The sequence below is a fragment of the Cyprinus carpio genome, chromosome B21 (assembly GCF_018340385.1).
Source record: "Cyprinus carpio isolate SPL01 chromosome B21, ASM1834038v1, whole genome shotgun sequence".
Lineage (NCBI taxonomy): Eukaryota > Metazoa > Chordata > Actinopteri > Cypriniformes > Cyprinidae > Cyprinus > Cyprinus carpio.
In genome coordinates, this window is record NC_056617.1 from 2,910,865 (window position 1) to 2,935,087 (window position 24,223).

General features: G+C 32.0%; 1 protein-coding gene across 1 annotated transcript in view; it reads left to right on the top strand.

Annotated features, from left to right (window-relative positions):
* Nucleotides 1-24,223, top strand: part of LOC109046223 (synaptic vesicle glycoprotein 2C-like) — a 40,350-nt gene that overhangs the window by 6,530 nt on the left and 9,597 nt on the right. Inside the window, exons 2-8 of the mRNA XM_042748287.1 lie at nucleotides 865-1,605; nucleotides 14,297-14,477; nucleotides 17,426-17,577; nucleotides 21,578-21,711; nucleotides 22,330-22,419; nucleotides 22,539-22,656; nucleotides 23,691-23,763. Coding sequence (XP_042604221.1) covers nucleotides 1,029-1,605; nucleotides 14,297-14,477; nucleotides 17,426-17,577; nucleotides 21,578-21,711; nucleotides 22,330-22,419; nucleotides 22,539-22,656; nucleotides 23,691-23,763 — 1,325 coding nt within the window. The 5' untranslated portion in view covers nucleotides 865-1,028. The remainder of the gene's footprint in view (nucleotides 1-864; nucleotides 1,606-14,296; nucleotides 14,478-17,425; nucleotides 17,578-21,577; nucleotides 21,712-22,329; nucleotides 22,420-22,538; nucleotides 22,657-23,690; nucleotides 23,764-24,223) is intronic.

Sequence of the window (24,223 nt, forward strand, 5' to 3'; positions counted from 1 at the left end):
GTGTGTGTCCAGGTCACCAGTGAATAAAGACTTCTATTTGTTGGTTTGATTGTTTGGTTGATTTGTAGATAATGTGAATACAATTTAATTTACACATTTTTAATTCTAAAATTATATATATATATATATAATATAATATATTATATATATATATATATATATATATATATATATATATATATATCTGTTATATGTATATATATATATATGTATATGTATATATATGTATATATGTATATATAATATATATATATGTATATATATGTAAATATATATATATATATATATATATATATTATCTATATATATATATATATATATATATGCACCGGTCAAAATTTTTTTTGAACGGTTAAGATTTTTTTAATGTTTTTTAAAGTATTCTCTTCTGCTCACCAAGGCTGCATTTATTTGATCCAAATACAGCAAAAGCAGTCATATTGTGAAATATTTTTACCGTTTAAAATAACTGCTTTCTATTTGAATATATTTTAGAGTGTAATTTATTTATGTGATCAAAGCTAAATTTTCAGCATCATTACTCCAGTCTTCAGTGTCACATGATCTTCAGAAATCATTCTAATATGATGATTTGCTGCTCAAGAAACATTTCTGATTATTATTATTATTATCAATATTTAAAATGGTTGAGTAATTTTTTTCAGGTTTCTTTGATGAATAGAAAGATTGAAAGATCAGCATTTATCTGAAATAAAAAGCTGAAATAAAAATAACATTATACACTATAGGCCTACCATTCAAAAGCTTGGAGTCAGTATGTATACTGTATTTATATATATATTTCTGCTTATAGTTTGTGTCTGCTGTAGAGAATTAAAATATGACTGTTTCTTCTTCCCATAGTTTCCTTCTCCTCTGAGTGAATGAAGCTGTTCGTCAGAAGGAACCACACACGTCACACACATCTCCTGTCCGTCTCCAAAGCGCTCGAGCCGTTGATCTCATCCTCTGAAAGACACGTTTGATTCCTGATTGCTGCAATCACCAAACAGCTAAACTCTGCACAGATGGAGGACCCCTACAGAGACAAGACGTCTCTGGTCAAAGGCGCTCGCGACATCGCCAAGGAGGCAAAGCGCCACGCCGTCAAGAAGGTCAACAAAGTGGTGGACCGTGCTTCGAATGAATACTCCGGCCGCAACTACAGCCGCTTCGAAAACGACGAAGACGAGGGTGCCGATGAAGACCGTTACTATTATCAGGACGGCCAGGCTCAGCGGGAGGATGATGAGGGATCCAGCGACGCCACCGAGGGCCACGACGATGAGGACGAGATCTACGAGGGCGAGTATCAGGGTGTGCCTGCAGGGGGCGGGGCCACAGATGGGCGTGGCCAGCCACCGGTGGATGGGATGAAGGACAAGCGAGAGCTGGAGAAGGAGAGAGAGGCGGATGAGGAGGAGCTGGCGCAGCAGTACGAGCTCATCATCCAGGAGTGTGGACACGGACGCTTCCAGTGGCAGCTGTTCTTGGTGCTCGGCCTGGCGCTCATGTCTGACGGGGTGGAGGTGTTCGTGGTGGGCTTCGTGCTGCCCAGCGCTGAGACCGACATGTGTGTGCCCAACTCTGGAGCCGGGTGGCTGGGTGAGTCATGAGAGAAGTCTGCCCTGAAAACTCCTCATTTTATGACATGGAAGAGTAAGAAAATTAAAAGTAGGTTCAAAAGAAAGCACATTGCCAAGCAGGAGAAAACACACCCATAGACAATAATGTCAGTGCAATTAAACTACAGTATTTCTATTTACAATAAAAAATATTATTGTGATCCTTTGTAAATTATTAGTTGAACGTTGCCGACTTTTATCATATGTGATCCTGGAGCACAAAACCAGCCTTAAGTCGCTTGGGTATATTTATAGCAATAGCCAAAAATATGTATAAGTATGGGTCAAAATTATTGATTTTTCTTTTATGCCAAAAATCATTAGGATATTAAGTAAAGATCATGTTCCATGAAGATATTTTGTAAATTTCCTATTGTAAATATATCAAAACTTAATTTTTGATTAATCATATACATTGCTAAGAGCTTCATTTGGACAACTTTAAAGGGGATTTTCTCAGTATTTAGAATTTTTTCGCACCCTCAGATTCCAGATTTTCAAATAGTTGTATCTGTCAAATATTGTCAAATCCTAATAAACATACATCAATGGAAAGCTTATTTTTTTAGATAATGTATAAATCTAAATTTCAAAAAAATTAACTTTATGACTTTTATGGTTTTGTGGTCCAGGGTCACGTATCTTAAGTTGCCACATTATGCATGTACTTATTCCCCAAATTCTATCCCCCAGTTCTATTTTTTTTCTGCTTTAGGTTTTATAGACTCCATTTTAATGGTTAAATTAAAATAGTAATCAAAAGCATGTCTAATTAATTGTTTTCCCAAAGCGTATACAATTTAAGAAAAAAATCTTAAATGTTTAATAAAAATTGACAGTTTTAGGGCCCTATGAAAGTTTATTAATGTTCAGTTTTGTCTGTTAAACAATGCTTTTTATTGCTTTTTATTAAGTCAAGTTGCCTCTTGATCTCACATTAAAATTTGCAAAATTGTAAAACCAATTATTACTTTAATAAGCATAAAAAATACACATTAAACATGAATATTGGGTAAAATAGTCAGTTCTGAATAGCTCCATGATATTATTGATTGACATCTTTTTTTTTTTAAAGAAATTAATACTTTCATTCCACAATGATACGTTAAATTGATCAAAAGTACCGGTAAAGACATTTATAATGTTACAAAAGATATATATAATGATTTCCACAAAAATATGAAGCAGCACAACTGTTTCCATCATCGATAATAATCTGAAATGTTTCTTGAACAGCAAATCAGCATATCAGAATAATTTCTGAAGATCATGTGACACTGAAGACTGGAGTAAAAATTCAGCTTTGATCACAGCAATAAATTACATTTTAATATATACTCACATAGAAAACAGTTATTTGAAATTGTAATAATATTTATTATTTATTTTTGAACAAATAAATACAGCTTTAGTGAGCAGAAGAGGCTTCTTACAAACATTTTTTTAAAAAGGCACCAACAAACCCAAACTTTTGAACTGTAGTGTACATTCTTGTAACATGTAATTTCTTGTACTTTTTACATACGATAACACATTGTGTCGAGAGTGTTAGAAAATAATCAGCTGAAGGTATCTTAGTGCTTCTTGTACTGAAAGCACCTCTGTTATCTTAAGCTGGAGTCTGTAGGAGTTGACTGGATTCTGGAGCAGAGCTTCTATTATTCATCTCTGTCTTTGTACCCACACGTTTCTGTCTGTATTCTCATGCTGTAAAGACGACAAGCTGCTTTTTTCCGCCCTTTGATGTAATGGAGGGTTTTTTCCTCGTAATGTGTGTGTGTGTGTGTGTGTGTGTGTGTGTGTGTGTGTGTGTGTGTGTGTGTGTGTGTGTGTGTGTGTGTGTGTGAGGGCTTGTATATGGTGTGTAATGTGGGTGGTTGGGTGGCGTTTGCCAGTGATATCGTTCTGTGTCGTGCTTGTTTGATGGTTCGTGCTTGTGTGAGTACATGTGTGTGTGTGTGTGTGTGTGTGTGTGTGGGCAGAGGCTGTCGTTGTATTGTTCGATGATCTCTCTGGGTCTGGATGAGTTTATTGTTTTGGCAGCAGGTAGAGCAGCACATGTGTGGGTAGATTTGAGAGTATTTAAGAGGAGTGTGTGTGTGTTTCTTTCAATCTGTCTCTTATATACGTTTTTATTTTTATCTATTATATGCAGATCACATATGTACAATATAACAGACACAAATCAAATTAAGGAGCTGACGTTCTCCAGATGTTCTTTGGATGTTGTGGCAGAACACTGTCATGTTTAGTGTTTATAATAATTAAGGTTTGTTGTTTTAGTTTTAATAAACTTTTTAAAAGGGATAGTAACTAATGCACAATATTACTTTGCAGTTTATTGTGATCATTTTAGTAGTAAATGCAATTATTAGTTGAACACTGGGGTCTTTTATCATGTTTTTAGGGTTGCTTTGTAGTTGCCACATGATGTATGTATTTTTCACCCAAATTCCTTTTTTTTTTTTTTCTGGATTAATGTTTAAATTAAATTATAGTAACCAGAAAGCATAACCAATTAACTGAATTCCCAAAATATGATTGTACAAAAATTAAACATTTAACAAAAATTAGGCTTTATTTTTAGGGCCCTATATCAAGTTCTGCACAACAGAGGTTTACTGTTTAAATTAAAACATGGAAAAAATGTGTGATATCATACAAAAAAAGTTATTATTTTTTATTATTTTATTATTAATTTTGTAAGAGGTACATTATGCTGTTCAATACTAATATATTTCTGCCACAATTACGTAAAATTAAAGCAGACTTTTATTTTGATGGGTTGCGATGAAGATGTTTGAGTTTCTCTGTGTGTGTATGATATGACATACACATCTGATTTTTCAAATGAAAACAACTACAGTATGTTGCATCAGCAGCAGTCACTGTCATTGTTTATGTGGTGATTGGGTGTGATTGTGTTGCATTTGTCTTTCAGCGAGGACAGAAAAGGGACTGGTCACTGGAAACTTGTTGCATCATGTCTGTGTAGGATATATGATGAAACAGATATTTTATGATTCTTGGTGTTATTCAGCAATGCAGAGCTCATATCCTGATTTCATCAAACAATGTAATGCATTTGCATGGTCATTTGATGCAATTTTGAATTATTTGACTAAGCGTAGTTGTTAAATCCCACAGAGCTGCCTATCTATGGTTAAAAAAAACAAAAACAAATCAAGAGTAATGCTGAATATAAATATACTTGTAGGTTCATTTCATTCAATATTTTTCAATATTTTACAATAGTTAGTATATAATATTTAATGTTTATAAATAATATGTAATATTTATTTAACAATCAGTACATTTTATTGCTGCTATTATAAATATTGAATAAATCAAATTAAAAATGTTTTTGAGTGAATTATTTATCAAATTTTACAAGTTATCATGGTTTAAAAAAAAGAAGAGAGGAAAATATAACAGAAGTAATGTTGATTATAAATATACTGGTACTTTGATTTCAATACATTTTTATAGTTGTTTTAATATGTACTGAATAATATGTTATTTTCGTAAATAATATTTGCTATTTAGTTATTTAATACTTTTGTACTTTTTATAGCTACTGTTACAAATATTGAATAATGCATATAATTTAAATTATTTAATCACATATTTTATGCCTAATTCTAGAGCAGCATCACATTTATCATGGTGAAAAAAACTGAGAGAAAAAAATCTATAGTAATGTTGGCTATAAATATACTTTGATTTTTTTTTTTTTTATATTTTTGTTATTTTTTTTTTGTTGTTTTTTGTGTTATTTTATGTTTTTTAAAAATAATGTTTAAAATATACTTTATATATCTATATATAAAATATCTAATATAAAATACATTTTTTTGGTTAATATTACAAATATTTGAAATAAATAATATTTAATATTTCGTTTTTTATTTAATATGAACAGTCCTTTCATATTACATTACATTTAATCATTCAGTATTTTTTTAGTTACTTAATATTTATTATATAGTATTTCTTTTTTAGTGGTAAATAAATGTTTTTTGCAACTATTGAATAATTCAAATAATTCAAAAATCATTTTAGGTGAATTAATTAGTCATATATTTCATAAAAGCAGCATTACTTTTATTCTTGGTGAAGAATGGATCCCAGTGAAAAACATTTGAGTTGAGAGAGTAACTACACATACGTTTAACGTTTCGTTAAAAACTAAAAAGGACAGATTGAAACAAGCGTGTGGTTTCTGTAAGTAGTGTGCCATGTCTGGAGGTTAGTTGTAGCTTCATGCTCAGAAAGGACTCCTCAGCCACAGCGAGATGCTGCTGCAGAGCTTCCATTATCTCTTATCTTTCTTCCTCCATTCTGCTCTTCTTCTTCCCCTGCAGTAAAGCTGCTTTATTTACCCTCTCTCTCTGTAATCAGCCGCTCTTTTCCTCCTCCTGTCCTCTTTGTGCCTATCGTACAGGACGACTCTTTCCTCCTAATGACGCTGCATTGATAACAGCCGACACACACACACACACACACACACACACACACACACACACACACACACACACACACATGCATTAGCAACAGGAGCTTAACACAATCATGTAAAGCACACACAGTCAGCCTGCGGTCGGATCAATAACTCTGATCGATCAATTAGGCGCAGGCAGAGCGGATGGAGATATTCTGTAGTCCGGATACAGAGATGTCAATCATAGATGCCATCAAGTGCACGTTACGTAATTTGACCGTGAAACATACACTTGGTGAAGAGATCATTCTGACTTTTACTAACCCTTGGTGTTGTTTGTGTCATGGTCAAAAATGACAGATTTTTTTTTTTTCAGTGAAATTAATGTACTGTATTTTAGTTTGATAATGTTTCTTTATTTAATAATTTGGATTTTTGGGGGATTTTATGGTACTAAATTATATTTATGGAACAGTGATGATACTTTTATTACACTTTTTAAGCATAGACCTGAAATTAAATTTCTTTAGAGACTGTGGTGGATCTTGAATGCTTTGGAGCACAGACTGAAGTTTGGTCTCTTTTTAAAGAAAACAGACACAACCATGGCTTTATTGTAGTAAAAGTGTAGTAACCATTGTTTTTTGGCTTCTTGATTAGTATTTGTATTACCACAGATTTACTGCAAATAACATGGTTAAACTATGGTTTTATGTATTTATATGAAGTAATACCATCGTAAGGGACTATTGTTGAAATAAAAAAAAAAGTTTAAAAGGTGAAACTAAAAATTGTTATAGAAATTTATGTTTATTATAATGAAAAAAGGTTAAAAAATAGAAAATATTAAAATATTATATTTTTCTAAACATTTTACTGTAAACTTCAAGAAAATGAAAGCCATAAATCTGAACAAGTTGTGTTCCAAATTTGAGGTTGATATCTCAAAAAAATCAAAGCAGGTATTTTAAATTGTAACAATATTTTATTTTTACTGTATCTTACTAAATAAATGTAGCCTTGTAGAAATTATAGAAGTGTATGTTTATTATTATGAAAAAAATGCAAAATTTATATGAAGTAGATATTTTCCAAAGCATGTTTTACTCTAAAACTGAAAGAAAAATGATAGCAATAAAACAAGTTGTGTGAACAAGTTGTGTTCTAAATTTGAGGTTAATATCACTAAAAATTAGCCTGGGTGCCAGCCCGAACCCCGCCCACAACATTTTTTGGACGGGAAGTTCGGTCTGGACTCGATCCATTGAGGAGTAATTATGCTCGGCTCCCAGAAGGCCGAGCCAATCAAATTGCCAGGGCGGGCTTTAATCGATGATGGACAGGCTATCTGCGGTTACGTAAGATAGGGCGTCTTGGAAGGTAGGCTCACGATCTCTTTTCTCTGAAGCCTCAGCCTTGTCTCTTTCGTCGTCTTTCCATTTTTTAAAGTTAGTCAAGTCGCGTTGCAACCGTGTAATAAAGTTGAGACAGGGCCGACAAATGCGATAAGATTTATTTTCATTATTGTCGAGATCTAATCCTAAACAGAGAACTTGTTCGTATATACATGCACCTTTTGTGTTTCTCTCAAAAATGTTATTCGTGCTTGTAAGTACTCCGCGAATTCTTAAATTATTTTTACAACAGCGGCAAAGATCATTTACACTCATTACTTTCCTACTTCTTACAGTTCCAGCGTGCGTGCGTGCGTGCAGTTGAACTCTGTTGACAACTATGCGTTGCTCAACATACGTCACTTACTGCGTTGTTCTGATTGGTTGTAGGTCTATCCAATTGAGTGCAGAGTTTTTTTTTTTTTACTGGTTCGGTAAAGACACGCCCCATAATTCAAGTGCAATGGAGCAGTATCAGACTCACATTCTGCCTAGAATATGAGTATGACGAAGTCAGGCTAACTAAAAATGAGTGTTCAGCCAGATTTAGTTTGAGCGCAGTACCAAACGTTTCCACTAGATAAGCGTTGTTTACCATTCGTTTACAATGCAGCTATTTTTGACTTGATTGTGAATAATACAAATGTGACCATTTTTTTCAGGACCGTTTAACCTTCTTGAATCATGTCCATAATTTATTTATGTATTTATTTTGTGTGTGTGTGTGTGTGTGTGTGTGTGTGTGTGTGTGTGTGTTACCAAGTTTTGTACCATTCTGATGAAATAATTTTTTTTTATTTTTTTTAAAGAACAATTTTTTAGTCAGAAATGCCCATAGAGCACCAGAGGGTTCAGACATTGTTTTTAGAAATAGTGTAGATTACAGAAAGAAGGAATGAAAGAGAGAAGGATGCAGCTGTGTGCTGTGGGTGATTCAGTTACAGTCGTTTGCTTGTGTGTTGGACAGATAGAGAGATGAGCAGAATGAACTCTGAGAGGTGAGACGCTCTTCTACTGAAAAGACCCCTGAGAGGCGTCTGTAATATGCCCGACACTTTCTGATTTCACGCTTTACTGCTCTTTCTCTCTCTCTCTCTCTCTCTCTCTCATACTGCAGTATCAGCAACATCAGATGTTGTACAGATCAAGCTGATGTGTGTGTGTGTTGTGTATATTAATTGCAAGAAATGAATGCTTTTATTCAACACGGATACATCCAATTGATCAAAAGCAGCAGTAAAGAGATTTATAATGTTACAAAAGATTTATATTTCAAATAAATGCTGTTCTTTTTTAAGCGTTCTATTCGTCAAAGAATCCTGAAAAATAAAATGTATCAGTTTCCTCAAAAAAAAAAAAGTGAAGCAGCTCAAATGTTTTCAACATTGATAATAATCAGAAATGTTTCTTGAGCAGCAAATCAGCATATTAGAATGATTTCTGAAGATCATGTGACACTGAAGACTGGAGTAATGATGCTGAAAATACAGCTTTGATCACATTAAATTTGATTACTTTGATTGATTAAATTACATTTTAGCATATATTCACATAGAAAACAGTTCTTTTAAACTGTAATAATATTTTACAAATTCTGAAGTATATTTTAATCAAATAAATGCAGAGAGACTTCCTTTAAAAACATTTAAAAAACATACAATCCCCAGACTTTTAGTGTATAATTATGTAGAATAATATAGGACCAGTTATTATTTGGTATATACGGTGTATATATAGAATTACAACATCACTTTTGATTTCACAATTTTTTTACAATTTATTTTTTATAAATTATTTAATTAATATAACCTATATAGTATACCAATAATGAATGATATAATAAATCATATTTCAATAAAAACACTGGAAAATATATTACTTTATGAATTAAATATGTGTGTGTGTGTGTGTGTGTGTGTGTGTGTGTGTGTGTGTGTGTGTGTGTGTGTGTGTGTGTGTGTGTGTGTGTGTGTGTGTGTGTGTGTTTAATCATGCTTGATCAGTCTTTATCTGTCCAGAGCGTCTGTAATTAAAACATACAGGACGTCTGGCCCCACCCACACTTGTCCTGTCCTGCGCTCTGATTGGTCGAGCCAATCAGACCATATTTACTCTTTAATATACAGTTATTTAGATCAATCTCTGTAAATCTTACCCATTAAACACACACATTGACCTTATCATGTGTATTTTAGACCCATGACTCTTCAGAAAATTAGTTTTTCAGTCACTGTTTTCTGTATTCCCGTGTTTGGCGTCGTTCGTCTCACTCCAGTCGTCGCTCGCGCGGGTTTCCGCAGGGATTTTCTGACGGATCGGGGGAATAACGGGCGATTCTCTGAGCTGAAATCAGTCGGAGAGAGGGAACGAGAGAAAAGGAAAGTTCACGCCGCAGGAGCTCATTACTCTCACTGAATGCTGGGAAATTAATAACAAGAGCTTTGACATGTAGATTCAATTCACTAACATAATCACACATGAAAGGAAAGATTACGCAGCGAAGGAGGGGAAGACGGCGCAGCTGTACAACCAAAAGAAAATATTAAGGAAAAATAGATTTTCAGTGATTTCTACACCATTGTGGAACATTCTGTGTATGATATTATAAAATACAGTATGTCCATGTAATAAGCTAAAGCTAAAGCATCATATTTGAGCATATATGTGTTGATTCTTCAAAGAGCCTCTGGCCGTTTGATCAGCTTTGATCAGTCCCTCAGAAGCTTCTGACCTGGAGAAACGAGAAGAACCTCGGTGACTGGAGCTGCTGTGTTTCTCCAGATAGAGCAGCACAGTGCACTGATGAAGCAGCTTCTGGTCTGGAAAAGACATAATGTTCCCAGTGAAGCTCCACTGGTGGTCTGTTAAGATAAATACTATTAAATTTAAATTGTTTTTTAGTTAAAATAGATAAACTAATTAGTTAAGATATTTCTCTGACTTGATTGTGAACTCTGTTATAAAAAATAAATATTAATTTATATTTATTTTATTTTATTAATTTCTCTGACTTGCATTGTTAACTGTATTTGTAATTTTAAAAATAACTTCTCTGTCTATCTATCTATCTACATAAAATAGCAGATTCATACAAAATTATGGTTCATAATCAAGTCAGAAAAGTAATTTCTAAATAATAATAATAATAATAATAATACATTTTAAGTATAAAATAATTATACATTGTAAGTATAAATGAATAATAAATGTTTATTGTTTATTTAAATTATAAAAATGTGGTATTGTATATTTTTATTATTTATTTTTATATTATCTAAATTTAGATAATTAGTAGTAATAATGCTCTGATTTGAGTGCAATAAATATTTGAGTACACACCTTAAAAATATATATATGTATGAATGTATATAGAAAATATAAAATAAAACACATTTTTTTAGAGTTCTGTATTTCTACTGTATTGTGTTACACAATTTGGTTTTTTTTTCTCCAAAGGAATTGCAGGAGAAACATCTGAGATAAAGCCGGTGTTGTTATTGTTTACTAAAATTATTAAAAATCATTTTCTAATTGAAATGAAGATGAAATAAAATAAAATTTAAACAGACTGAAAAACGTAAACTTTAAAAAGTTAGAAAATCTGAAATATTGCATTATTGGCAACTAACTGACATAAGTAAATTTATTTAAATTACTAAAATTACTAAACACTAAAACTGAAATAAAATAAAACAAACAAACAAACAAAAAGACAAGCAGTATATATCTGTGATCTGGTCCACAAAAGCAGTCTTAAGTCGCTGGGGTATATTTGTAGCAATAATCAACAATACATAGTATGGGTCAAAATTATCGATTTTTCTTTTATGCCAAAAATCATTAGGATATTAAGCAAAGATCATGTTCCATGAAGATATTTTGTAAATGTCCTACTGTAAATATGTAAACTTCATTTTTGATTAGTAATATGCATTGCTAAGAACTTCATTTGGACAACTTTAAAGGTGATTTTCTCAATATTTAGATTTTTTGCACCCTCAGATTCCAGATTTTCAAATAGTTGTATCTCAGCCAAATATTGTCCTCCTAACAAACCATACATCAGCGGAAAGCTTATTTATTCAGCTTTTAGATGTTGTATAAATCTCAATTTCGAGGAATTGACTCTTATGACTGGTTTTGTGGTCCTGGGTCAAATATTATATAAGAAAGTTAGAGAAATATTTTCTAAATTGATATAATCAATAAGAAATTTGAAGATATTTCTCAGTGTAAACTTTGACATGAATATGTATTTATAATATTAATTTATTATTCTCTATGTGTGTGTGTGTGTGTGTGTGTGTGTGTGTGTGTCTGAAAGCAGCTCTTTTGCTGATGGCAGCACACAGGTCTGTGTTGGTGTTAGCGAGCCGCAGTATTCAGTGCTGTCAGACAGTAATAGATGAGCGGGCGTCCCGTCACGTCTGCACAGGGCGATAACACACACTCACAGAGAGAACGGTGAACACAGAGATAGAAAGAGACGACGCTCGGGTTTCCATTGGTCCAGCTTCTGCTCATCAGATGGGCTTCACTTACACACTACCACATAAATCAGCTCTTTCATTACCATATCTTGAGAGAGCGGACAGGACTGGATTTATTGCATGCATATTTGTGTGTGTGCCTGAATAAGTGTAGATAAATTAGTCTTTCTTAACTCAGAAAGAAACAATGAGCGAAATACACCTGTTATCATTTCTGCTGAAGCATTGCACGTCTGGAGTAACGTGTAGGTCATCTTTAGTTCTTATTTACGTCGTCAGGAGTGTTTTACATCCAAAAGTTGCAGGTTTCAAACAAAATAAGTGTAAGTGGACAATGACTGATGATGAACAATTTTTTTTTTTTCGTTTCTTAAAGTAACAGTTTACCAAAAAAAGAAAGTTTACTCATCATTTTCTCATGCTCCTGCCGTTCAAAACAAGCATGACTTCAGTTTTTCTGCGAAACACAAAAGAACATGCACTACAAAGATGACTTTGTGTGTTAATGAAGCTGTACACTGAAAAAAAAAATTGTTGAAACAATTTTCACTCAAACATTGCTTATAAATTTTATGAATAATTATAAAGAAACAACAAGTGACACTGAATTAAATGTGACATTTTTAAGTAAAATAGTATTTTCTTGTAAAATGTACTTCAATAATCTTTCATTTATTTAGAAAATCATACATATTCTTTTTTTACAGTGTAAATAAAACAAATTTTATTGTATTATTATACTATTTTAGTCTCTCTGCTTAAAATTTTACAGTTGTTTCAATGTGTTGCTGTTTGTTTGTAATCATTTATGAAACTTACTAGCAGTTTCTGAGTGAAATTTGTTTCAAAATGAATTTCTACATTAGTTTTTCCATGTATACTGACCTTAATATAAAACCTTTTAGATATTTAGATAATGGTAATGTTCTTCAAGAAATGTGTTGACATTTTTGGGTCAACTGTCCCTTTAAATGTGCCAGTGGACTGTGGCTTGTGATGATGGAAAGCAGTCAATAAAACTAATAACAGCAGTGTGTGTTATTTATGTCACAGTCCGTTATTGAACAGCTCAATCAATACTGATCCATAAACAATAGCTACCAATATTACAGTCACTATATGACTACATTGGAAATGAGATCTCTTGAAATCTCAGTTGTTTCTCCTAAACATCAATGAGGTTAAATGAAGACTTGCTGTGAGAGATGAGAAAAATACTCAGTTATCTCACATAAGATCTCAATAATATCTCAAACTGTCTTCATAGAGTTCTATATTCTGACTGGATGATAGCTCACTTTTTTATTTCTTCAAAGAAATTGCATGAGAAACATCTGAGACAATTAAAAATATATATATATTTTAAATTGAAATGAAGCTGAAATAAAACAAAATAAAAATATTAGATGGAAAAACTTTGACTTTAAAAAACTTTTAGAAATTCAGGAATTTTGTATTATTGGCAATGAACTGAAATAGGTAAATTTAAATTACTAAAAAATTACTAAAACTAAAAAAATAAATAAAAAATAAGCTAAATAGAAATAACTAAGAAAAGCCGACAAGCAAAAAAAAAAAAAAAAAAAAAAAAATACTAAAACAAATTAATTGTATTAAAATAAAAGCAAATTACAATTATTATTAATAAATATAGATATTAGATGAAAAACTTTAAAAACATAGAAGATTATAAATGTTGCATTATTGGCAACTAACTGAAATGAGCCAGTTTAATTTTAAGTACTACAGTTTCTAAAACTAAAATGATGGATTTAAATAAAAATATATGTTTAATTTAATAGTTAAATAGAAATAAACAGCAAAAGAAAAAAGTTAGTATAAAAAAATTATAGTATAATTAAAAGTATTAATAAATATTAAAACAGTATATAAATAATACTAAAACAACACTGGACAAAGATGATGCTTAAACAAAACAAATGAGAAGAGGTCTGACCCAAAACTTATTTATTTATTGGTTTTTTAATGTTTTAATGTCTTTTTAACATCACAGTTTAAGTTAGTTCATTGTTATCATCCTGTATGTGTCTCTATGTTTTTATTAATTTTTGTTTTAGTTAAACAGAATGAAAATGCGAAATGTTGCCTTGGCAACTTGCTGAAATCACCAGCTTTTCATATTGTATTTTATTTAAATGAATGTTTATTTTATATCAAGTAACAAAAATGTATTTTTTATGATTTTAATTTTAGCTTTAGTACACTACAAGTAACCCTGACATTCTGACTCTGTATGTGCTCTTTCACACATTTCACATGTGTGTGTGAAGTAAAATGAAAAGCAGTTTCATGTTGAGCTCATAGTATTTGTGTGTGTGTGTGCAGGCAGTGTGGTGTATCTGGGAATGATGGTGGGTGCGTTCTTCTGGGGCGGTCTGTCAGATAAGGTGGGTCGACGGCAGTGTCTGCTGGTCTGTATGTCAGTCAACGGCTTCTTCGCCTTCCTGTCGTCCTTCGTTCAGGGCTACAGCACCTTCCTCTTCTGCAGGATGCTCTCGGGCTTCGGGTGAGTTCATAGTGCATCCGTCTTCTGCTTTCCTTCACTGAGCTTTAAGATAAACATGTTCTGAACTGTCATGTGCAAGTATTCAAATGAGGCATTATCTAATTAAATACGCACTCATTTGCATACATTAAAAGCAGGATTATTATAGTTAACTAAACCGTACGAAAGCATTTTCCTTACTTGAAATAAAATAAACACTAAGTGAAATAGAATAAAACATAGAACTTAAACTTATTTTAATTCAGCTTGTTGTCAAGGCACATTTTCATATTTCCACATTTTCATTTAGTTTAAATTGGAGTACTAAAATAACTAAAACCAAATAAACTAAAATGAATAAACAGACATAACGGAATATTTATAAAATGACAAAAACATCCAAATTACTGAAACTAAAATTAAAGTGAAAAGTGAAAATCTAAAAATAAAATCTAATTTCAAATGTTAAGAAAAACTGTAATAGTGTATCAATGATACTAAAATAACACTTGAATCCAAAATCCATGCATTGAAATTTACAGATACAGTGCAATGAAATAAACACTTAAATGTGTGTTTTCTTTGTGCTAGTCTGAAAGAAGACAGGCCAAAATCTCAAAATTGAACAGTGTATGAAAAAAAGGCTTTTCATGTAGTTTCTCGCCTTAAAGGTGAAGCATGTCGTTTCTGCACCATTAAGAGCAAAAAAAGTAAAATCAAGGGCCAAAATAAAATGCAGAGCCTGAAGTCGACATGTCAGACCACTCAAATTCAGCATCTGCTGTCTTTATATTCTGTTGGGATGAATGTACATGAACCTAAATGCTTTAATGATTATCCATGAGAAGCTCAGGATTTCAGTCAGGAACACTCTCTATCAGAGCCAATTAAAGAATCCTGGTGCAGTCAGTTTGCGTTGGTCATATGAAGTTGAAATTTATGCATGCATTTATTTATGCGTGACATTTTTAAAAGAATTATGCATAAAATATGCATTAAATGTATTATAATTTTAAATGAATGCATTTTCTTTACTGTAAAAGAATACAGTAGCAATAAAGTTACTACCCATTTCCCAGCATTCCCACTTTTTGAATAGGAATTCCAATGTTTCAAAAGTGTCAGAGTTTTAGTTTACATTTTATATGTATGTGTACTGTATATATTTTTTGTATATATTTAAATTCACACACATACAATATATATTTTAAAAATAATTTATACATTTATATTCATATTCTTATATTTTACATTATATGTAAATATATTTAATTTATAAACAGAACGTATTTTTCTTAAATATATACATGCATGTGTTTGTATTTATATATACATAAAAATTATACACAGTATACACACATATATTATGTAACCAAAACATTTATTTTGAATGCGATTAATCGCAATTAATCGATTGACACCACTAATATATATATATATATACATATAAAAAAAAATATAGTGACATTTAACATTAAACTGATCATTTTATGATGCCGTTCATGTGTGCTCAACTCGATTATTTGGCCCAGACTTGAAATCAGCCTTTGATTTCGATGTGATCTAATGCAATAATAAACAAACTACTGTTAAGCAAATGAATGCATCATTTTGACAAAGTTCCAGTATTGCATGTCATGATAAATAAATCTGTTGCAAATTTTATGTAGACAGATATGCATAAAACGCTGTAAATGATCTTTTTGGATAACCATGCATGTCCTGAACAAATGCTAGCACTGACATTTTGTTCATTTGAACGAGTATTGGATCACTTCAGGACAGCAGGAATATCCCACATCCGACTAGAAACTATAATAAACACAGAATTGAACATAGCAGCTCTGAGCGACTCACTCGCTCTCCTTCAGGCAGACGTCGTCCCTCGCTCTCTCTGTCTCTCTTCAAGCACTTCTGCAATGTCACAGTTGTTTTAACCTCCTGGCACAGACCCAACACTTAAGAGCAGAGAGAGAGAGTGAGAGCGAGTTTTATTGCTAATTGAATTTCAGCGTGGTCTCCCGCAGTGACTCCAGACTGAATCAGCGCCGCAGCACAGTCACTGCAGTCCGTCTCAAACAGAGGGTCAAAGGTCACACCGACCGACTGCAAGATAAGACTGTGTTCAAAAATAGCTAGATGCAATTCATCTTCAACTGTATTTATGTGATCATTTATTTACATTGATATATTTGTTTGTTTAATTTATTCTCTGTTAAGATTATAATTATTATCTGTTTGGTGGTGCTAGTGATGCTAATACAGATTTTACACTCAGAAGAATGTGAACATCTCCTTAGAAGGCCAAAAAGTTTGTTAGTCATTTTTGATACTTGCTTGTTTTACTTGGTGATAATTAGATTTGATGTATCGATATAAGCAAGCAAATAATGTTTACTATAATAATGAATTGTTCATTATTCATTATTACATTTAGGTGAAGATTGAGAACATATTATAAAATGTTATAATATGATGTTGTGTGTTTATTAAGTGTGTTTTGTTTATATGTTTATTTTTTGGTGATGTTTTATGATGCTGTTGATGGATATTATTGATACAAAATAATTTAAATAATTATTTGATTTAAATCATTTTAATTACATTACTGTTCAAATAATTTGGGGTCCTTAAGGAAAGAAAGAAAGAAAGAAAGAAAGAAAGAAAGAAAGAAAATGAATATAGATTTATTAAGAATGCATTAAATTGATCAAAGGTTACAAAAGATTTCTATTTGAAATAAATGCTGTTCTTTTGAACTTTCTATTCATCTGTGAATCCTGAAAAATAAAATGTATCACAGTATCCACAAAAATATTAGGCAGCACAACTGATTTCATCATTGATAATAATCAGAAATGTTTCTTGAGCAGCAAATCAGTATATTAGAATGATTTCTGAAGATCATGTGACACTGAAGACTGGAGGAATGATGCTGAAAAATATAATATGTCATAATTTCTTTGCAGGATTGGCGGTGCGGTTCCCATCGTGTTCACGTACTTTGCAGAGTTTCTGGCCCGTGAGAAGCGCGGTGAACACCTGAGCTGGCTCTGCATGTTCTGGATGGTGGGCGGGATCTACGCCTCAGCCATGGCCTGGGCCATCATTCCACACTACGGTGAGTGACAGCTCCGCCTCTACTGGATATCCAGCCTTATCACCCCATGACTGAGCAGAAACACTGATCAGTGAGACTCCTTTACCCTCATCGTTTCACATTCTTTTTAGTTCATAAACCACAGCGATTATAGATTGGTTTTATTTTATAGATTTTTGGAGCTTTTTGATGGTGTTTTAATACAAAGGTGTTTTTTTTCCTTCTTCTAAATGCTTGCTATGGTGTTCTGAGAGGTTGCTAAGTGGTATTGTGCTGTAAATAATTTTAAATAACATAAATTTAATTAAAGCATGTTTTTTGTTATTTTTTTTTTTATATTTTTATAGAGAATTTGTTTAGTTTAAGGATGGGATTATGTTATACTATATGTGTTTAAAATGAAAACTAATATAGGTTCACTAAATAAACTTCATATATTTATGTATATGTTTATGGGAATATATATATCTGTATATAAAGATAATGTAAATATATTATGAAATGTAATAAATTTGTGTATGTGTGGGGTATATATATATATATATATATATATATAATATATATATATATCTATATATATATATATATATATATATATTATATATATATACACACATGTAACCAATATATATATATGTATATATATATGTAGGTGTATTTATATATACACATATATGTATGTTTTCTTGATCTAAAAAACTATATATGTAAATTTTAGATTTTTGTATTATGATATAGCTTTTTAAAGAAAATATTAAGAGTATATTATATATAAATAATGTACATTTTTATTTATTATTATAAATAATGTATATACATTATATTTTATTAAATTTTGTAAAATATTTACATTATATCCACAAATATAATATAATATAATATAATATAATATAATATAATATAATATAATGTAGTTTGGGGTCAGCTGAGTGGATTATGTTTGGTTTCTTTGTTTGACTTGTTTTTTTGTAATTTGTGTTTTTATTGTTCAGTATGTATTTTAATAAAGCATGAGGTTCTGATTAAGTTTCGACACTGAACATGATGCAGATTGTGCAGAATGAGACAAATGTTTGTGCTGATTTCACATAACTGATCCTGCAGGAGCCTGTGTGTCCTTCATCATCTCATTATGAGTGGAATATGATGCGTGATTTCCCGTGAGAGAGTGTAAACAGGAGCAGAAATAACGGCGCTGATGCTCTTCTGTGAGATACTGTGCTGTAATTGAGGTCAATTGATTAGCGTCTCTTGTTTTAGCAGTGTTTTTTGTGGTCAGGAGGCAGCGTTTTTTGGTGTGTGGGGTTATGGTTCTGTGGCTATGTCTCTGTAGGACACGGTTAGGGGGAGGTGAAGGTGTTTGGCTTTAGTGAAGGCGCTTTCGTGTGTGTGTGTGTGTGTGTGTGTGTGTGTGTGCGTTCTGCACTTGGCAAACGCAAAGTTGATTAAAATTTCAGATGCAACCTCCAACTTTTGTTCCCTGGTGTGTGTCTGTAGACTCCCTGGTCTATGAACACACTCCATTACACACATAATCTATATAATGAGATTCTCTATGGTGACTGATAAACACAAACCCACAGGGTTATTCCTCTCACACACACACACACACACACACACACACACAGCGCTGTGCTGCAGTCCTGTAATGAGTGTTTCCCTGCAGAATATTAGGAGAAATGTCTGAGATGAACATGATACATTTAAAGGAGACTTTGTTGAGTATGCCGTTATTTTTCCTGAGCTCTGGAAGAGCAGCCTTTGAGACGTAAGTGCACTTGAAGGCAGCTTTGACTCATTGTTTCCAGTGTGCTCTCACTGAGACATGTTTCTGTGATCTTATATGTTGTTAGGTCGGATAGCATACAGATAGAGTGAGAGTAAATGAGCAGCTTTAAGGATGTAATATGTTTACATGTATGTGTGTTAATTTCAATTTTCGTTTTATTTCATTTTGTTTCATTTCTTTTCATTTTGTATTGTTTCATTTAGCATGCATTTTGTTTTGCAGGTTTGGTTCTCCATACAGCACGATTCATGAATTTGGCACGGTACATGTTGAATATTGAAAAGAAAAAAAACATTTATTTTTGTATTTTGGGAGGTTGTTGGATCTGTTAGTGAATATTTTGTTATTTTGTGTTTATGTTTATCTTTTGCTGTTTATTATTTTAGTTGACTTTTGACACACATGAGAAAGTCATCTTCAGAAATAATCTCTTAATATGTTGCACAAATCATATCAACTACTTTCAAGGTGCTTTTCTGTCCTTTCTGGAGCTCAACAGTCTCATCCACTGAAAAGAGCAGCGTGAAGATTCTTCTAAAGGGTTTGAAGTGACATGAGAGTGAGTGAATGATGACAGAATCTTCCTTTAAAGCATTTTTCTGGTCTAAGGCCTTTCTGTCCTCTAAGGCATCTTCATTTGTACTCTTCGTTGCCCTGCAGCTGTCCTGTAAGCATCGCGCTCGGCTCCATCGCTCACTGTTTCTCTGTGTCTGAATCAAACACGTCTGAATAAAAAAAAAAAAAAAAAACACACACACATATGGTGACGCTAGACATTTTGTGCCGCTCCGCCTCTAGACATTCTGCGCGAAAATGATACCAACTTTAATGATTATTTTTCAGTGAGAGTGTTTTTTCAGCAGTATTACTCCTGCAGGCATTCTTAATCGACTCCTCTTCACACACACACACACAAAAAAAAACACACACACAAACAAACATTATTATTTGTTGTGTTATGTGTCGGAGGGTTTTCATAGGATTTCTTTTGTGGAAACCACTTGTGTACTGAACCACATTTGCTTGTGTTACAAACAAAACCAAAAAACACCATGGTACTGTTCAGGGGAAAACTAAAAATGAGATTTAAACCATAAAAATATTTCATTAACTGAAATCAAATGAATTAAAAAACCTTAACCTTATTTTATTTCAGCTAGCTGCCAAGGCAACATTTCCCATTTTTATTTAATTTAAGATGAAAAGTACTAAAATAACTAAAACAAAATACAGTAAAACTTAATTTTAAAAATATATATTTTTTTTAAATGTAAAAAAAAAAAAAAAAAAAAATACAAATGGCAAAACCACAACAAAATTACAAAAGATTAAATATAAATTTTATATTAAATTAAATTTAATATAAAATGAAAACAGAAAAATAAAATGTAATTTAAATCTTTTATAAAAAAAAAAAGTATAAAAATAAATTATAGTATTATATCAATGATACAATTAAAAAGTATGGCATTTTGGACATGGTACCATGGAAATATGTTTGTTTTGGGGATGTTACTATGGCAATACGATGTTTTGTTTTGTTTTTTGTTTTTGATGAGGTGCCATGGTAAAACTTTTTTTTTAAAAGTATATTATTATTTTTATGTAATTGGTATGTTATTTTGTTTTGTCATTCAAACTGTATATCAAAGTACCATAATATTATGATACCATCATTTTACCAGTAATGCCATAGACGTTTTGTGCCTGTAAATTGTACATAAATGATTATAATACAAATACATTACAACAATACATTTCAAACAACAGGTTAAAGTTGAATGTCATGTTTAACACAGAACAAGCACATTTTTCACTTGGGGCAGTTAGAAATCTACATTTTCCTAAAAAAAAAAGAAAAGGTTTTACATCATATGTAAGTGGGTAATTTTGGGCAAAAGCAAATGAAAAAAAAAAAAGTTAACATTTACTCTGTTCTAACATTCAACAGGTTGGGGTCACTGAGATTTGTAATGTTTCTGAAAGAAATCTCTTCTGCTCACCAAGGCTGCATTTATTTAATGAAAACTTTACAATTTAAAATAGATGTTTTCTAAGTGAGTATATTTGTATGTATAAAAGTATGTATAAAATGTAATTTATTATTGTGATGCAAAGCTGAATTTTCAGCATCATTACTCCAGTCTTCAGTGTTTGTGAATCTTTGTGGTTGTTTACCGCTGTGTGTGTGTGTGTGTGTGTGTGTGTGTGTGTGTGTGTGTGTGTGTGTAGGCTGGAGTTTCAGCATGGGTTCAGCGTATCAGTTCCACAGCTGGCGTGTGTTTGTGGTCGTCTGCGCTCTGCCCTGCGTCTCTGCGGTTGTGGCGCTCACATTCATGCCAGAGAGTCCACGCTTCTACCTGGAGGTAACGAGTGTGTGTGTGTGTGTGTGTGTGTGTGTGTGTGTGTGTGTGTGTGTGTGTGTGTGTGTGTAAATGTGAAATTGTGTTATTTTGCTATCATTATTATTATTTGTTGTTGTTGTTGTTATATTTATATTATTTTTATTATAATTATTTTATTATTATTTTATTTATTATTTTAAATTTATTATTATATATTTTTGTATATTTTTTTATATATATATATATTTATATTTTAGTTACATTTTATATAGATTTTTATATTAATTTTTGTTAGTGTTTTGGTGATTCCGTTGTGGGTTTTAAAAAGTAATTTTTGCTGTGAAATATTATTACAATTTAAAATAAATGGTGTCTACTTGAATATATTTTAAAATATAACGTATTCCTGTGATGGCAAATTGTTTATATTGTTTAAATTGTTGATTGTTTACATCATCGCAAAATGGAACTATATTATCATCAAGCTCTAATCTGATGAATGTGACTAAGAGATATTGAGATATTATTAACATTAACATTAAGTTTATGATTTTCTGTAAAGCTGCTTTGAAGCGATGTGTAACGATGTGTATTGTGAGAAGTGCTGTATACTTTATTTGTGTTTTCTCTCATCTCCAGATGGGAAAGCATGACGAGGCGTGGATGGTTCTCAAACAGATTCATGACACAAACATGCGTGCGCGCGGTGAGCCCGAGAAAGTCTTTACTGTGAGTCACACACACAACCAGCGGTGGTTACAGTCAGCCAGAGCTGACCAGCTTGACCTCTTGACCCCACTCGCTCAAACTGCACTGGGAACGTGACGTCTCTCTGTCTCCACCTGCAGGTCAACCGTATAAAGATCCCCAAGCAGCTGGATGAGCTGGTGGAGATGCAGTCTGAGTCGGCAAACCCCGTGGCCAAAGTCTTATTCAGGATTAAGAGCGAACTGCGCGGAGTGAGTGAACAAACCCTCAGATCTCCTGTAGATCCCACACTAATATATATATATATATATATATATATTAGTGCTGTCAAATGATTAATCGCATCCAAAATAAAAGTTTTGTTTACATAATATATGTGTGTGTACTGTGTATATTTATTATGTTTATATATATATATATCTATATATATATATACACACATACAGTATATATTTTGAAAATATTTACATGTATATAAATTTATATATTTATATTCTTATATTTTATATGATATATAAATATATTTAATATATAAACATAGCATATTTTTCACAGTACACACACATATATTATGTAAACAAAAACTTTTATTTTGGATGCGATTAATCATTTGACAGCACTAGTATATATATGGAGTTTAAATTGAGTTAACAATAATTTTTGTGGTTAAACAATATAAAAAATGAAAATAATGATGAAGAAATTAGATAGCAAGAGGTAGATTTATTTATTTAAAATATTGATTAAAAAAACATCAATTTTATATATTACATATTTTAATACTTTTCAAGAATTTTTCAAAACTCATTATGTATATGCATTGTATATAATATAATTTTTTAAAATTATTTATTATAAAAAATATATATTTTATATTATAAATTTTTAGATGGATATATATATATATATGTTTGTACTGTTTAGCCACAAAAAAAGATTTGCATCTTAGGGCAAAATCTCAGTGCTGACATTGAACACAGAAAAAAAAGAGTTGCAGCTTGAAACATGAAACCGTTTGCATAAACGCCTCTCATTTAAGATGAATAAGTCACTCTAAAGTTCAGCTGGGACTCATACGCACCAAATGTTCTGCTGATTCATCTTTGCCTTTGCATTTCCTAATGCTGTGATGAAATGAAATCAGATCCCATTACATGCAGGTGTTTTATTACCACTTTATGCATTAGTTTGACTCTCTCTGTGTTTTTTTTTTGTGTGTGTGTTTTTTTTTTTTTTTTTTTTTTTTTTTTTTTTTTTTTTTTTTTTTTTTTTTGTGTTTTTGCTGATGTTGCTGAATTTCTTGGATTGCTGGGTTAAGGACAACACTGTAAAGTTGGCCGTGGTTTGGTTCTCGCTGTCGTTTGGGTGAGACTATTTGGCTCTAATATCCGCGTCTGATTGGCTGGACCAACCCCTGATTCATTACCCCTGTAGTTACACACATTATCACCCAGCAGAGCCGTGATTATAGTGATCACACATTGTTTGCATGCCATTTAGAGTACAGTATCATCAGATTCTATTCTATTCTATTCTATTCTATTCTATTCTATTCTATTCTATTCTATTCTGTTTGGCCTGGTTCCAATCAGTAGACACTGTTTTTCTTCCTCTCAATCTCTCTCTGCTGCTCTCTGGAAATGTAATGAAGTGTTGTCCCTGTAATCCCTGTGTTTTAAGTAGCTGTCTTGCAGTGGTTAGGCCCAGGGGTGGAGCTGCATGAGGGGGACCAGTCACTGTTTAATTACTGTATTTATTAGAGCTTAAGCCTGGATGGATGGGCTCAGAGACAGAGCTCTGCGGGAGGCCTTATGTCCACACTCAT